Source organism: Rutilus rutilus (genome assembly GCF_951802725.1).
Source record: "Rutilus rutilus genome assembly, chromosome: 17".
Taxonomy (NCBI): domain Eukaryota; kingdom Metazoa; phylum Chordata; class Actinopteri; order Cypriniformes; family Leuciscidae; genus Rutilus; species Rutilus rutilus.
In genome coordinates, this window is record NC_140230.1 from 22,963,184 (window position 1) to 22,980,892 (window position 17,709).

A 17,709-nucleotide genomic window follows, 5' to 3' on the forward strand; every position below is an offset into this window, starting at 1 on the left:
ACCCACGAAAACAGTATTTAAAAAAATTTGAATATTACATGAAATCACACAGTAATTACACAGTGATACCATGGTCATTGAACCAGGTTTTGGTTCTTTTGGCAGTGTGGGCAGGTGCAAATCCTGCTGGAAAATGAAGTCAGCATCTCCATAAAGCTTGTCTGCTGAAGGAAGCACGAAGTGTTCTGAAAATGTCCTGGTAGACGGCTGCGTTGAGTGGACAGCACAGTGGACCAACACCAGCCGATGACATGGCTCCCCAAACCAACACAGACTGTGGAAACTTCACACTGGACTTCAAGCATCTTGGATTGTGTGCCTCTCCATTCTTCCTCCAGACTCTGGGACCTTGGTTTCCAAATGAGATGCAAAATTTGCTCTCATCAGAAAAGAGGACTTTGGTCCACTGTGCTTTATTAAATCCAGAGTCAACGCAGCCGTCTACCAGGACATTTTCAGAGCACTTCATGCTTCCTTCATTTGCACCTGCCCACACTGCCAAAAGAACCCAAACCTGGTTCAATGACCATGGTATCACTGTGTAATTACTGTGTGATTTCATGTAATATTCTAATTTTTTGAAATCCTGTTTTCGTGGGTTTTATGAGCTGGAAGCTCAAATTATGTACAAATAAACAACTAAATACTTGAAATCGTTTAAGTTGTGGGCCCTGAATCTATAATCTATGGAAGTTTAACGTTTTGAATGGAATAATGGAAATAAATAAACTTTTCCATGATATTCCAATTTTTTGGAAAGGGTCTGTATATATATATATATATATATATATATATGTTGAAAAAGCAAGTATCAGACAAATACGACAAGCTTGTTGACGACAAGCAAGAAAAGAATGCGTAATACGAAAGGAAACCAATGGGTAAACAATAAACAAACATACAAAAACAACCTAATACATAAAGCAATATGGATGAACATACGTATCTCCACATACACACATATATACACATATACATACACACATACATACATACATACTTACATGCATACATACACACATACACATCTACATACATATATATACATAGACACCTTGCACGTCTCTCCTTCCAGAATGTGTGTTTTTATAAAGTAGTGCTTGTGTGATGTTATTGCTATCATTTATTATTTATTGTAACAAAAAAAAAGGGAAAAAGGGGCATATGCAGAGAAGAAGGGATATAGATGGGGACAGATAGAAGAGAAAAGTAGAAAAGAAGAGATGGAAGTGAAAATGGGGGGGGTGGCAAGTTAAGATGGCTATTGCCTGGTTGAATCGATTTCTTGCTGTATTGTGCACATTCCAGTGGAATGTGGACATTGTTGTGGCAAAAATTCTCATTAAACAATCATCACTGCGTAAGAGACACAGAAGTCGGACCCCGGACAGGGGTAGCACAGTGCTTAATTAATTATGGTTTACTCAAAATCTTTCCCTGGAGTACGTTCCAGCGGTCAATTGATTTTTTTTAGTTCACCTAATTAATTTTGTGCGGTTCTTTTGAAACCACTTTGCGAGCACATAGTCTCAGACTGGAAATTTCCTGACCTGCCCTGAGGTCTCAATTTCCCCCGAGAGCTTTTGCACCCGCACCACAGATATAGCCTCAAACTCAGCTGTTATGGTTCACTCACTTTTATATCAAAAAGAAAAGAATTTTTAGCTGTCTTTTACCAGAGAAACTTCTGTTGCCACCCGGGTTCGTTTTCACTTAATTCCAGTGGTTGCTTCCTCCGGACCCCAGCAGAACGGCCCCTCGTCCCTCAAAACTGTTCGGGGAAGCGCTGTGACTCTGAGTCCAGGAGGCCAATTCACCATCCGCTCTCGGGTCCGAAGGGCACATCCAAGGAATCCCACTCTTCTGACACCAAATCGTTGTGGCAAAAATTCTCATTAAACAATCATCTTTGCGTTAGAGACACTCTGAATCAAATGGTCTTTTAAAAGTATTTACTGTATTCTTGCAAGAAGGTTCAGTCTACCACACAGACGTTACCTCTGTGGAGTGAGTGAGACACAGACATAAGGAGCCGGGCAACTTTTATACTGTTTTATCTTAAGGTCTTCTTCCCTAGAGCTTCGTTCCACATTCCACAGACAAAAGGGTCCCTGGCTACTAGCCTTGATCTGTCGCTAGTAGACCCCTAAGACCCCTCCATACTAAATGACCTCTGACCTGTCACTTCTCGAGTGTCTCGCTCACGCACTCCAGGTGTATAAACATACATTAATCACAGAAAGTTCCCTGTTCCCACACAGACTATAGATGATAAAAACATATGGCATTCCTTTGCAATGTCTACTGAAAATCAATGAAAATCAAAATTTTCCATTACAACATGGACCTTCCACTCTATCCTGCATCAGTAGAATTTAAATCATCAGCAAGTTGTTGATTCTCCACAGATCGGGGGATGGTGACTTGTAGCTTGTGATGTTCCTCAGGCCTGTCCAGACTGATGCCGGGTCGTTGGCTGAAAACTGGTTTTTCAGCTTTTCAGAGAAGCTTCTTTTAGCAACTCTGATCTCATTTGTCAGTCTGTTTCTGGTCTGGTTATATAAGATTTTTTTCCCCCTGTAACTCGCAATATCCATGAAATTGTTTTGTTAAATTAAGCTGGTCTTTAGGCTAACGTACAACGACCCCACAACATTTTAAAAAATGAATTGGTTTATCCACAGCAGGAGGTTCAGCCCCGCCCCGATCTGCAGGCTGCAGCCAGGTGTACTTGGTTTCAATTCCTAAGCCCTACACAGCCTCAGGGGCCTCCAGAAGATGTCACTGCAATTAGTGCACTGTCTGCCTTTGCCAAATACCTCTGTGTTAACATGCTGACACATGATGTGTGCTTCTTGCCAAGGTAACTCCCAAATTGATAGGCTATGCCTTATACAATATGCAGCTGCAAAGTTAACAGCGTTTTTAATAGTTTTAATATACTGTTTTACAAATCAGTGGTGTATTTTTAGTCTTTAGTCAAACTGCTTTAGTAATAATTTCAAAATAAATCTTTTTTAATTAATAATAAAAAAAAAAAAATCCTGTTTGAACATTTTCTACTGACTTAGTATGGTTCTCAAAACCATTTTTTACTACACTCAATGTGTGTTTAATAAAGAAATACTAAACCTTGTATAAATTTTACAAATTTTACAATGCTTTTCACAATCGAAACCATCTTGCCATGTTTACCATTTAAATAAAAAAAGATCATTCTGTTGATTAAACCAATATTTACATTAGACTACATTTCATAATTTTTAAGGAATGGTTTGGTGAAAAGCAACATTTACAACCACAATAGCGCAAACTGCACAGTAACAAGTTTGTTCCATGCACTGTAAAAATGTAGCTGCAATTCTTAACTTAAAATTTGTTGAGATAACTTAAATATCCAACTAAACTAAAGTTAACTAAACTTACTATTTTAAGTCAAGCACAAACAAGTACTTTTTTAAGTTGAAACAACACATTACTTCTTATTCTAATGTTGAATTTTAAGTTGTGATAAATAATCACAGCGATCATTTTTCACAGTGTGTACTGTACATGTTAAAATAGTAAATACATATATCTTTACAAAAAAAAAACATTGATGAACAATCAAAAACATAAATACAGTAGATATTTTTGTTATTTATTTTAATGCACATATTCAGGGAAACATTTAATGTATAATTATACGTTTCTGTATTTTACAATGTCTTCAACCCTTTTAGAAAAAAAAAATAGCTGAATTCTGGTAACCAGTTATAAATATGAATTATTAAGTGCAAGCTTACACAACTGCAAGATGCTTTGAGCAGTAAACCGTGCTGAGCGTCCCTACATGAGAAAACACTCCCTGCCACAAGTCTCGGGCAAAAAACACAATGCATAGCAAATGACAGACAATAAAAACACAGTGGCCTCGCAACACCAGTTACAGAGTAAAAAACGAATAAAAAAAAAAACATAACAGTTGTTTACAGTATTGATTTTGTGTGATCTACATCGAAAGACCCTGTGTCATTTACACTGCCAAAAGTAATTTAGAGTGTGTGTGTCTGTGTGTGTGTGTGTGTGTGTGTCTAGATTCTCCTATACGTGTCTCAGAAAGGTAAACGTTTGGCTTTGAAGCACAGTGGAAAAGTTAGAAAAGCTCTCTGATGAAAATGACACAACATTGGTTTGGCACTAGAACGTTCCTGCATTTAGTGCAGTGTAGCACATTAGGCCAAGAGACAGACGAGTACACAGAGAGGGCAACAGTGCTGTGGCATTCAGCATGCAAACAGAAAGGTAGCACACGCTAGCATAAGTAATGTGTAAAGCAACACTGCAGGCAGTCCCTGGACTATTTACATGGCTTGTATGAAACTTTTTAAATATCTCGTGATGCCCAAACATCAACCCAGAGATCCATATGGAAGTACAAAACAAACTTTTGATTAGATTGGCAGATTATGTCACAAGTAGAGCAAGAAACAGAATGGCACAAGACGTAACTACAAATAAAAAAAAAAATAGTCCATCTTCTGAAAACACAATGCACTTCTGGTTAATTAGTAATCAATTCATTCATAACACCATTGTTTCACTCCTGCTCCCAAAATACAGTGTGGAAAGAACAAGGTTAAAGACAAATTTGGCATTTGGGGTCAGTTGCTCTGAGAGAGAGAGAAAGAAACAAAAATAGTGGTGAGGTGCATGTGTGTGTGTTATAGGTGCAGATGACAATTAGAGACGATTATGTGCTAGTTAGAAAGTTCTTGTATGAGCATCTTATTTTTCCCTTTCTGTAATGTGTATAAGATAAAGTTTTATCGCTGAAGTGATGATCAAATAAAATGATATGACGTAAAATGGTGACAGATTTACACTCAGAACACCTTAGTGCAGAATGACTGTTTAGATCCATCAGGAATGCTTTCTATTCCCATAGGCAGCAATGGTGAAAAACAGCATATGCAGAGCATTACAGTTAAAACAACATTATAATTAAGCCTCTTTACACTGCAACTGCAAAATGCAACTCCATACCACATGTACTGAAGCTTAGGCTATTTGAATGCAAAATGTAAAAATGTCATGAGCATGAAAATTACAGGCATCAAGGATGCAAGAGAGTTTATGTCTGTTAAACACAGTGACATACCGAGATAAACTATCTGGTTTTATGGATTCTGGTTATTCTTCCTGTTCACACTGAGCAAAAGCAGTTGAATCTGTATTGGTTTTGTATCGGTATCGTTTTTGCAGTTCACATTTCTAGTAGTGACGTGATTTCAAACTTCTTAAACAGGCACAAACAAATCAGCTGTATGTACTCCTGAAATCATGCTGAAATAACATTCTGTGTCAGGTGGAAAGACAAAGCCAGCAGATTCTGCAGGTTCTGCTCAGTTTGCAGGTTGTGCTTAGGATGTGACCCTTACAGCTTAAAGGGACTCATCCTTGTTTTAAGGCTTCAGAACTGTTCTAATGGCACACAATGGAAAAAAATAAAAATTTATAACAGCATATTCATGTTTCAGCATGTATCTCGCTTTTGTACCTCGGTAATTCTACATACCAACGAAAAAGTAACACTTTAAAATAAGGTTCAATTTGGTTAAATCATTAGGTAACGTGAATTAACAATGATCAGTACACATTAAGTTAATTTCTTCTTACACTAATATATTTTGAGCATTTCAAGCTGTATAAATGAACAGCAGTTCATGTATTATGAACAAACATGAATTTACAGTGTGTTAAATGTTAAACAGCTGTAAATTAACATTAACCTAGTTAACAAAATACTGTAATTTTTTTTGTTAATTGTTAGTTCATGATACCCAATGCATCAACTAAAGTAATTGAACCTTTCTATAAAGTGTTAACGAGAAAACTAACCAGGTTAAAGAACTGATCTGGATTCCATGTCTAAGTGTAGTTAGCAAAGCAGTCTTCTGAAACATCTGAAAGATGGCACTAACATTTTGCAAGCAATGTACACATCTCATGTAATAGATATTTGAATATACAGTATATAAGTCTAAATGTTTGCGTTTAGGCTGATGGGCATGAAACAGTACACTTACATAAGTTAATGTAATACATAACACTGGTGTTTGGTATGATAAAGCATTTAGCAAAATGAGACAATTTCAGGCATTTTCTCGGCCCTTCAAAGAAAAGAATTGCTCCGAATAAGAAACAAGAAACACAGTTTATATAGAGACCAGCTGCTCCCCTGCAGTTTAGTTGGACCGGTCTAGGTACTCATGCTCCGCTGACCTTAGCTTAAAACTCGTTTTCCTTCCGACCCCTCAGGATTCACTGGATCTACAGGAGCCAGTGTGCCGCGGCAGCCAGCAGCAGAGCCGACCCCAGGGTGGAGGCTAGCGAGGTGGAGAGGAGTCCACCGTTGAACACTAGCTTGTAGGACACCACCTCCTGTTGCAGACCGTTCTCCTCCGCCAGACAGCGGAACACACCCTCCTTCAGAGGCAGGTCAGGGGTGGATGCCAGCACACAGGAGGAGCCAGAGATGGTGCAAGGATATTCCTTGATGCATTTGTCTTTCTCCCAGCGGTAAGTGGCATGGTAGGATCGCACTGGGCACGGTAGCAGGACCGGTCCATCTTTATCCACTAAAACTGGTTTGGGGATGGTGCTAGCTGCCTTATGAGCTGTATCCCACAATTATAGAAAACATTTTAGTATATTTGAAACAATTTTTAATAAAAATACTTGGTAACACTTTATTTTACAGTGTCCTTGTTACATATGTTACGTGTACTTACCATAGTAATAACAGTAAGTTATGCATAATTACATGCAACTAACCCTCAACCAAATCCTAATCCTACCCTAACCCTATAGTAAGTACATGTAGTTGCTTAATGTTACTCAGTACTTAAATATATAATTACACTGTAACAATGACACCTTAAAATAAAGTGTAACCAAATACTTTTATTTCATATATACACTACTGTTTAAAAGTTTGGGGTCAGTAAGATTTGTAATGTTTTTATGTCTCTTATGCTTGCCAAGGCTGCATTTATTTGATCAAAGATACAGTAAAACAGTAATATTGTGAAATATTTTTACAATTCCAAGTAACTGTGTTCTATTTTAATAGATTTTAAATTGTAATTTATTCCTGCGCTGGCAAAGCTGAATTTTCATCAGTCCTTACTCCAGTCTTCAGTGTCACATGATCCTTCGGAAATCATTCTAATATGCTGATTTGGTGCTGAAGAAACATTTCTTATTATTACCAATGTCGAAACCTGTTGTGCTGATTAATATTTATATGGAAACGGAAATAAATATTGTTTTGTTTCAGGATTCATTGATGAGTAGAAAGTTCAGCATTTATTTGAAAAATATTTTTTTGTAACAATGTAAAAATATTTATTAAAATATTAATATACTGCAGACATGATACTACTATTAATGTTTGTCTCTTCTGAACACAGAACACTTCTTAACTATTATTACAGGGTTACAAATAGGCTACTTTTTTTTTTTTTATTCTTAGGGTTTTAATTGTTTGTCATACTGTATCTCGTAAAAAGAAAAATTCAATGGCATTAAATACTGTTAAGTCAGTGAATCCAGAAAAAAAATATTATATGGCAAGTGATATGAATAAAAAAAACTATATTTAGAAAACACTGCAAAAATGGGTATCATTGGGAAGAAGAAGCTGAAACTGGTTTGAAAACGTTCAAATTCTTAAGTGCCATAAAGGGTTCAGAGATACAACAAGAAAAATGGCACCTTTAAAAGTCTCAAAGACAACTTACCTGGAGCATCGCCGCAGACCGAGGCACTGGAGTGGTCAAGGGTCTGAATAAGGGTCCTGATTTCAAAATAGTGAGACATTTTTTTCAACTTAGGTTACTTCGTCAGGAAAAACAGTAATGCATCATTGTGTGATATTTGTGAGTGCATATGTACCCAGTGCTAATGTTGTAGTTTGCTGGGATTGCAGTACACTTCCTCTTGGACTTGTCCCACGCACAATATGGATCTCGTGAGAGGATGCATTCCCGGCAGCCTACTCCGTAGCGACCACAGTCAGCCAGGGGGATGCGCTGCACTTCAAGCTCTGTGCCAATATAGAGATGACCCTGGTAAAAAGCAGAATTCAGAGGTGAAAGGTGCCATCTGGATCCTATCAAACTCTATTTTAAATATCTATGTGAACAGCCTTTGAATTACTCTCTCACTGTATTGTGCAAATAGTTACTCAAAGCTATATATAATTATATTTCGGTGGAATAATATGTCCTACCACTGCAGGCTAAAATTGGCCTGTTTTAGTGTGAGTTCACATCATTAAAATGTAGGTCAGTACCTTTTTAGAGTCAATTGCCATGTTAATGATGGGGCTATCATCGTGGAATAAAGAATACTGTGCTATGATAAAGGCTCCTTCTATGGCATGGAGCACCTTCAGGACTTTACCCCTTTCTGTACAGGAGACACAGGAAAAATAGCATTAGAAAAGATAGAAAAACAATAATAGAATGAGAATAAATTATGTTTTATTCTTTCTGGTATAGAGTGTTAAAATCGGCTATTTATAAGTATCAGCCGATATTACAATATCAGTGCATATGATAATGTAGAATAGAATACCTGTGCCCAGATAAATGACGCTGTAGTGTTCATCATTGACAGCCAAGACTGTGTCTGCCACAAGATGTGTGAAGTGGTCATGAACTGGCAGTTCCAGAGGATTTTCGTCAACCGGGTAGATCATATCCTCAATCTCAGGGTGATCCTTGATCACAGTCAGGATCTTCTGGTTATGAGCCTGAGTGTTGTTCCTGAAAGCACACTGGATAAAGGCGAACCACACAAATGAAAAATCAGGTTGTGCCTTTGTGTTATGAAATTGTAGGATAGTATTTTATCAATACATTCAAAGTTAATTTAATAAATGTTTAGAATGTTATAATATGAATAACAAAATGAATCTGTTGGCACATAATTATGCCGTTGGTTGATGTTTCGGTGTGCTGTACCGTTCCAGGACGAGGGGCCGCTAAAGGTGAGTTGTAGCCCTTCAGTTTGGATGTAGAAAAGGCTTTGTCAATGTCTTCAATGGAGTACGCACACACCACAGTGGTATTCCTGTAGAAAGACATAAACATGAAAAACAGATTTTAATCAAGTATGGATATTCATTCTGAGATCTGTTAAAGATTACATTTATCAGTGTAAAGAAATAATGAATGTTTTAAAAGATTAGCTTTCAGTAAATGTTAATGTAAAAATAGGGGAAATGAGCATGCACAATTAAATATCCAACTGATAAATTGAAAAACAGAAAAAAGAAATGTAATATTGATCAGTATGGTTTATATAACAGAAAGCTTGAAGTAAGCACAACTGACAATCAGTGTTTTGAGTAAAAAATCTATAGAGATGTATTTTGTGGTCTTGCCAAAGGCATTATCCAACTGCATGATGTCAAATGTCTTCCTACCAGGCATTGGAGAAGAGGCCATATATCAACCCAGTGCGGAGATCAGAGGCCAGAACGAAGGCCTGTTTGAAGTTGTTGTACTGCACAGGAGTTCCAGCTTTCCCACACATCACACGTGCCTTCAGGAATGTGGTCCAGGAGTTTGGCAGCACATTCTGAAGCCCTCCCTCATCAACCTGAGCCACACATGCAAAGGTTATCAGAAAGAGTCCTGACAGCAGTGTATCTGAAGCAGGAATGGAATAAGAGCGTGTTACCATGCAGACTCGTCCTATCCGAGCCCTGTAAGGCTCTTCATCTAGATTGGCTGTACTGTTGACCTCACTGAAGAAGAAATAGATCTCATCTTTGAGTTTCTCTTTGTGTGGTATCACAGCGGCTCCTGCAAACTGGGGATCTGAGCGAGAGGGTTAGAGCAGATTTAGTATTTTCATAGACTCTTTGTGTTGTATATAAAGAATTAGTTTTTGAACCTTTATCTTAGTTGAAATAATTTTTTGGGATGTTTAAAAGAGATTTAAGTAAGCCATTCATGAGATTATATATATATATATATAGTGTTTATAAATAATTAATAATTTGCATGAATGACATAAGATTCAGTTTGACAGTTAAGATTTCTACATTATCACAAAAAGTATCTTTCAATCAAATGTTGTTCTTTAAAAAAAAAAAAATCATGGTTTCCACAAAAATATGAAGCATTAGAACCATTTTCAACATTGATAATAATAAGAAATCAGCAGCAAATCAACATATTAGACTGATTTCTGAGGGACACTGAAGACCGGAGTAATGACTGATGAAAATTCAGCTTTACCATCACAGTCAGGAATAAATTATATGTTAAAACATATTAAAAAAATATTTTAAATTGTAATAATATTCCACAATATTACTGTGTTTACACAAGGGAACATAAGGAACTTGTTTTAAACTTTTGGTCAGGTTTTTAAACAAACTCTGTTTTAAGCTGACATACCATAGGATCCATTAGCTCAGTCCATCAAGACAATCTCCAAACTGCTAATGCAGTATAGATAACAACAGTCAACTCACTCTGTAGCCATTTATTCTCTGACTTCAGCTGTTTTTTGGAGCCATATGTGCGACGGATAGAGCCAGTCTGTCCTGCAACCGCTGACAGAGCAGAGTACAGATTCCCATCTAAATAAGGAGAGAGATAAGTATATCCATCAGTCAAACCTCTGTGACTATAGTCTTGTCAAATCAAAGATTCTGAAACTTTGATTTACATTTAGCAATGTTTGCAATACTTTGATACTCAAAGTAAAAAAAGAGGGCTGCAACGCACTGCGAACTACTTCCTTCTGACAATGGAGACATTGTTGAGACATGCAATTTCTTTCAGAATCAGTGTTGACCTTTCAGCTCTGCTAACTTACATGGCATATGAAATACCCAACTTTGTATCTGACATTTAAAACACTAAAGAAAAGGGCAAGATCTCTTTTTGTCATATACTACAGGGAGTGTTGATCTTTTTGAAATTTGTTCTTTTGCATTTCCTCTGATACACACTGTATTTTCACAGAGATCTGACAAGATTTGAAGCTTTGAGCATGTCACATTACAGTCTGCTCTACCTCAGAAACAAATACCTATTCAAATGAAAGAACTAAATAAAAAATATGAACAAAACATTCTCTCCTGCATTATCTCCTTCCTTTTCCCTTCCTCCCTTCCTCTCCTCTCTCTATTTACCTGCTGACAGACTGATGGAGCGCTGAGAAGGGAAAGGTGCCAAGATGTTAGACGCTACTGTTTCCGCCGGCATTTCTGTCAGTACACTGTCATTTACCTGGATGAGAGAGATGATGTGATTATTTAGTAATTACTGGAGCACTGGAGCACAAATCATACCACTTTTTAGCAGAACACTTTTTTTTTACATAATATTATTCATCCACTAAATGTGTGTCCCACATTTCAGGATGTCAAACGCACATTTTATTGTACTACTTTCAGTTCTCTCATTTTAATCTAAGCACCGTCTCTCATGTTGATTCGGTTATAAATCACACCCACGGCAGAGACACACAAAGGTTATAAAAATGTTCACAATAATACAGAAGTGGTTAAATAAACAGCCTGGAATTTGTCAAAGCAGCTGAGCTCAGAAGGAAAACTGGTCTTATCTCCTTCGCTTTCTCATGTAACCACAGAAAATGCTAAAGCGAATGAAATAGATTATGAGTAATATTTGATAAGTGTCTTCGCAACATAATTTATTATTTTAAATAAAGCAGGTGTGGTGTGCACATCTATTTTTTTGTTTGTTTCTGCAATTTTAGGCCCTTTTTTTCCAAATGGCATACTTCATTTGTACTTTCAGTCTTGTTGACCTGCAATGGCTGCCACATGCACATGTCCATTAAGTTCATGAGACCGCAGGTTGTTATTTTAGGTTTCAGTATGGTGCTCACGAGCGCCCCCTTTGCAGCCAATATGCGCCCTCGATGCCGAGCCCACACTGAAGCGAGCGAGTGTTTAGGGTGCCATTTGGAACAGGGCCTTAGACTGTATCTTAAAAATGATCAAAGAGGAACATGTCCTAATCTTAAACACTTTTGTGGTTTGCTTACAGATAGACTTTAAACTGCTTCTGGACTGTGAGAGTTGCATATACAATGGCAGGTAAGGCATCTTACCAGGAGATAACATTTAGGAGAACCCGCTGTTGTCCCACACACCACGAATGAATCACCGACTTTCTCAATGACTGAGATGAAATTATCACACTCTTGCTATAGAAAGATGAAAAACACGATATGTGTCAATGCAAAACATACAGACATCATATATTATAAATTATAGAAAGAATATAGTTGCTAAATACAGTATGGCATCTAATTGTGGGCTTGGAGAGGCTCTTTCCTTTTCCTTTTTCTGTACTAATTGCATTTGTAACTTCAGCATAAACACCCTAACAACTATCTTTATTTTGATTTTAAAGAAGCCCATCACTCATGTGTTGGCTTTCTGTCTGTGCCATTACCCTTAAAAAATAGCCTCATTCAGTCAACTCTGAGTGATGACCTGCTCAGCATGGATGACTATTTCTGTAGATGTTGAACCAGGGCAGTGAATCCAGCCAGGCTGAGGAGCGTCTGGGAAATATGTTCATAAATATTCTGATTAAAGTCATTTTCAGAATTCACTGTTTATTATAATCCAGCTTAACCTGATGTGTGTAATTCACACAGTGGATTTATGAGAAATGGATAACTGTGTGTCACTTCTTGTGCACAGTAAGATATGTGAGTGAAAATAATCGCACGGTTTAAATGAGTTAAGATAATCCTTTTCTTTGCTTGAAATGCCAACCAGCTTGAGGTCTGAACTGACTGAATATTGTGGGTTTGTCTCTCTTACCTTCCATACTGATGAGAGACACTTCGCTTTTGCATTCTCATCCATTACCACAGGGATCTGTGAGCACATCAACACCATTACTAATCATGCAGCCTTGCATACATAATAATGTAGGAATGAATTGTTCTCGTTCATTTTATAGCTACTGTATATTCTATAATTACAATGAGAAAACAGAACATAAAATGTTATGGCTGCAGTAAAATGATAAGAAGCTATAACTATCCCCCACTGCAAAGAAAAGCTTGCTTTTATGCAACCACAAGTATTACCTCCATTATAAGACATTGTTCTGCTCCATAAATAATACCACAGTTTTGCTACTTGCCGAGTACCAGCTATCTAGGTCAGGATTTAGAGCAGTGATAGATCTACTTTAGCTCCAGGTTATGGTGTCATCCTCCCTACCTGCTTGTCATGCACTCCTTTATCAGTGAAGCTGAGCTTATAGATGACCCCTTGGCCCCCCACATACAGGACATCAGTTTCCTGTTGGTGGTAAACCGTCGTGTAGTTCTCCGGTTTCATGAAGCGAAACCTAGGGGATTCTAAAGACAAATGAAATGCAGAAATGCAGTGTATAAACAGGGATTTGGACATTTGCATGTTGTATATGTTCACATATTGCACAAATGAATAATGTACATCTGCTAAATCAGTGGTTCTCAGCGGGTGGGTTGCAATTAAAAAATTGGCCACACGGAAAAAACAATACAAATAACAAAATTAGCCATGAAAAATGTGTAAACGCGATATAATATAGCAAACGCGAAATAATAAAAAATAATGGCTTCTTTTATGAGCCACTGTAAATGCAATAAATGCTTCCTCTATCTTTTGTTGTTGAGATCAAAGGCTGTGCATCCAGACTTTATAGTGTTTTGGTCCCAATCATCACTTGGTTTTATAGTAATAGTTCAGTATAACATAGTCCGGTGTTGGTCATCACATTTTTGCTGTTGTGTGCATTAACAAAACTGTCAATTTTCCTTTTAGACTGTTCTATATAAATCATTTTGCATATTGTTGGACCTGTGCTTTTGTTAAATGTTATGTTAAATATTATATCATATTATTTAAATGCTATCACTTGATTTTCACAGTAAAATCTGGGGTTTAGAGCAAAACCAGTTGAGAACTACAGATCTTAAATGATTAGCTTAAATGCCTTAGCCGCTAATGTGGGCGTTTTTCATTATACCCAATTGGAGAATACTGTCAAATGTGGTTGTCAGGGGTAACCGTAAAATTAAAATGGTTTTGTAATTTGAAATAATTGTTTCATTATATAAAGCGGAGCTTCACGATTATTTCACTTCACGATGCATGTTGCAACAGGTGTTTGTCTCGGTCTGCGCTGGTAGATTTCAGCACAATCAATAACTGGCTATTCGAAGGGGGGGCTGAAGAGGTCGAAAAAGCCTGCAGACCAGTCTGAGCCGGTTTCTATTTGCATATACAGCTCTCGTTTTCCATAACACTTTAGTTCATCAGAGAATTTGTCTCCCGATCGCATCCTTGCTGAAGACGTGCGCTGAATTGAAGAGGTCGCTGTCCGTGGTGCTGAAGTGGGCGGTCAAAACCAACAAGCTCAATGGTGTCTTATATTGGGCTCTCACGGTTTCTCATATTATGTGTATTTGTGAGAGGTTTTAGTATACCGTAACACTGAGGGGATGGCCGTGAGACATGTTGATGTTTTTAAACAAATACATGACCCATACCGTTTGTATCGACATAGAAGTCTGTGAACGTGCTTGGAATAAATTATAACGGTGGGTTTCGTGGAATTTTCCATGGGCTATCCTGCAAATGCGAGTGTGTTTTTCCCTAGATCGCATGTTGTACCCTGTGTTTTGGAAATGCATCAGTTGCTGCAGTGCCATCATTCCCGTTAGCTCACACACCTGCATTGCAGCTCTGTAGATTGCGTCCTATGCTTTTCTTAAAACAAACCCACTTGCTGCGTATTCAACAGGAAAATTGCTTCAAAACAGCAATGTCATTCAATGCATTTACAAGTTTAGATAGAAAGCGAAAGATCGTTTCAGAAAATTACTTATTCAGTAGCCTCCAGAAAGATTCATGTGCTTGTTTACTACAGACCACTCGCTCTTGACCAACCCATACACCATTAACATATCTTCAGGAGATGTTACTATGACTACACAGGCAGAAATCTTTCCAGCATCATTGTATGAACCATCAGTAACAGGCTGCATAGGCTATATGTTGGCATCGGCACTATACTCTTAATTTGTACAACGTCAGTAATTAACGCGACGCATTTGCTGTATTTTTTCATTGTAGTCTAGGCTTGTGTACTCTTAACCATGATTAATATCACACATACGTCATGATCTGAAGTCATGACGTGCATGTGAGCCTCAATTGTTTTTTGTTTGTTTTCAAAACAGCAATGTAAAGCAGTCAGTGCCTCATCTTAGCTTGCATCAATGTAGGCCTACTAACATTGCGATTTGACTTCTTTTTTTTTTTTTTTTTTTTTTTCTACTTCCCGACTTAATACGCAGCATTTTTTTCTTGAGGGGAAAATAAGATTTGTAATTTCTGCTTCAGTAAGGATAAGCATGACATCAGAACATGAGAACGAGAAAATTCCAGAGCTCTCCACAGAATCCATAGCAGAATTAAACTATATCATTGAAGAAAATAAAGCCTTACCCATCACGGTAAATTTCAGCCGGGGTGATTTTTCGGCCAAAACCACAGAGAACAGAGTCGCCAGTATGAGTTGATTCATGTTGCTGAGTGATGCTTCAATTAGAGTGACGACACGTTAATATAAGCCTCGTCTCAGATAAGGATGGTGTTGTTTTGCCTGAAGTGTGTGTGATAAGCGGTCGCTGCCTTGTCCCTCAGACCTCTGTGAGAATCTGAGCGGTAATTGCCTTCACGTCACACCTTCTGAAAGAGAGAGAAAAGGGCGAACAGACATGCGCTCACGCGGATTGACAACCACACAGTGAGCTAAACACTTTATTTAGTAGTTTAATGCATTTTAATTCATGCGTTGACATTCCACTTTAATACACTTCAGTTTGTAGATCATATATAGCCTACATATTATAATTTACATTTAGACAGGGGTGTTACTAACATTATAACATTTAAACATTTAGAAATGTTTATAGGGCCAATGTCCCCCCATTTCTGGGGAGATGTTAAATACCCAGTATTTTAACCTTCACAAAAAAATATCCTGCATATAAGTTAATGGCAATTTATAGAATATAAAGATATATCTCAGAGAGAGAGAGAGAGAATGTGCGTGCTGCGTATGTCTGTGCAGTAGTGTGCGTGGTGTGCTTCAATGAAAGCAGTGCATTAATATAGAATGGTGGTTTGACTGACTGGAACTACCTGTGCATTACACTATTTGAACCCACACCTCCCAGCCAATCACATTCGAGTATTCTGACAGATGGTGTGTATACATATTATATGTGTAATAATAATCATTATCTTGCAATAATTGCCATTAAGTTGGTCAAATTTGGATATATTTGTAAGAATCTCAGAATCCTATATATATATATATATATATATATATATATATATATATATATATATATATATATATATATAAAATAATGAAATTTGTAACAAAGTAGGCCTAGTCATGTTCATTAGCAATACCATGGCTCTGTGGGAACTGTTGTTACAGATGCTTTTAAGATGCATGTGATACACTGTCCGAGTAATCCATTATCTGTTTTTTTCAGTGAACTGTTAAATTTGCTTTGTCAGATCTTGACAGAATCAGCTATAAGAATCTGCTCACTCTGCATCTTGCCCATGTTATTGTCCTATTCATCAGGTTCATCAATACTCTTGGAGCTCAGACAAGCCAATGCTCACTGCATCAGTGGCAGAGTGGGCCGGGAAACATATTTCCATTCTTCCATTCATTGTAGATTATTTGGCACCACAAAATCTCCTACATTTATCACAAAATCAAATTATGTCTGTGTAAACTGACATCAGTTTTAAAGCTTCTGGTGCAGTTTTGTATATTAGCCTACAGGCTATTGTCTCTTTTATATGTCATTCTTTGGCTCCAGCTAGTGGCCAAAAGGCATAAGCAACATATTTTGGTCAAAGTGGTGGCACAAATAAGTCCTCACATCAGTGAGTACAGAACAGGAAGATCGGAACATACTGTACAGAATAAATTTACGAGTGTGTGCGCGCGCACACACACACACACACACACACACACACACACACTTTCATATCTGTGCAGTATGTTTATTATTTTTTATTGTGTGTATATATATATTACAAAAACGTGACAACATTCTCATCTTAATAAAATGATTATTTAACTGTATTATTATTTAGTTTAGTTGTAGTTTAATTGCAACGCATTTTTATTTGATCATAGTACGCCCGTAGCCAGACAGACCTATATAACAGATTGAGATATCTAGAGGTAATCCTAAAGGGTTTAAACCACTGGTCATACACGTGATTATCATCTTTTTTTCTGGGTTATTCTGGGCAACAGCAGAAATTATTTACTCTCACTCTCTCGCTCTCTTTCTCTCTCTCTCAGCAGAATCCAGTTAAAGCTTGAGAACTGTCTGTCCAACAAAACGACAGCCTGACTAAAACACCACTGCGAGTTCCCCGTCTCTTCCTGTACTCTCAGACAATAATCCGTCATCAGTGTAATAAAACATACCTATCACGTATCAATTTGACTTTGTTATTAGACTGAATGAATGGCATAAATTGTGTAAAATCAAAACATTAATCGTAGGTAATCAGATGAGAGGCAGCAGGAGACAATTATTTCTCCGTTTAACAAACAA

The 17,709-nt window shown here is 37.4% G+C and overlaps 1 protein-coding gene across 1 annotated transcript; it reads right to left on the reverse strand.

Annotated features, from left to right (window-relative positions):
• Nucleotides 1-3,345: 3,345 nt before the first annotated feature.
• LOC311306876 (semaphorin-7A) lies at nucleotides 3,346-15,799 on the reverse strand. Its single transcript, XM_084435488.1, has 14 exons — nucleotides 15,557-15,799; nucleotides 13,280-13,419; nucleotides 12,872-12,928; nucleotides 12,148-12,243; nucleotides 11,201-11,297; nucleotides 10,535-10,642; nucleotides 9,733-9,872; nucleotides 9,476-9,651; nucleotides 9,012-9,120; nucleotides 8,623-8,824; nucleotides 8,339-8,454; nucleotides 7,939-8,111; nucleotides 7,785-7,840; nucleotides 3,346-6,659 (listed from the first exon to the last, which is right to left on the reverse strand). Exons 1-14 carry the CDS (start codon nucleotides 15,633-15,635, stop codon nucleotides 6,313-6,315), a joined length of 1,896 nt encoding a protein of 631 aa, XP_084291614.1. The 5' UTR covers nucleotides 15,636-15,799; the 3' UTR covers nucleotides 3,346-6,312.
• Nucleotides 15,800-17,709: the final 1,910 nt, after the last annotated feature.

Bases quoted from the DNA above. Each gene is read 5' to 3' on its own strand.
- LOC311306876 (XM_084435488.1), bottom strand. From the start codon at position 15,635: ATGAATCAACTCATACTGGCGACTCTGTTCTCTGTGGTTTTGGCCGAA. The intron at 12,929-13,279 runs GTAGGGAGGATG...ATGTGCTCACAG, and splicing joins AAGGAGTGCATGACAAGCAG to ATCCCTGTGGTAATGGATGA. The intron at 12,244-12,871 runs GTAAGAGAGACA...ATCTTTCTATAG, and splicing joins GTCTCTCATCAGTATGGAAG to CAAGAGTGTGATAATTTCAT.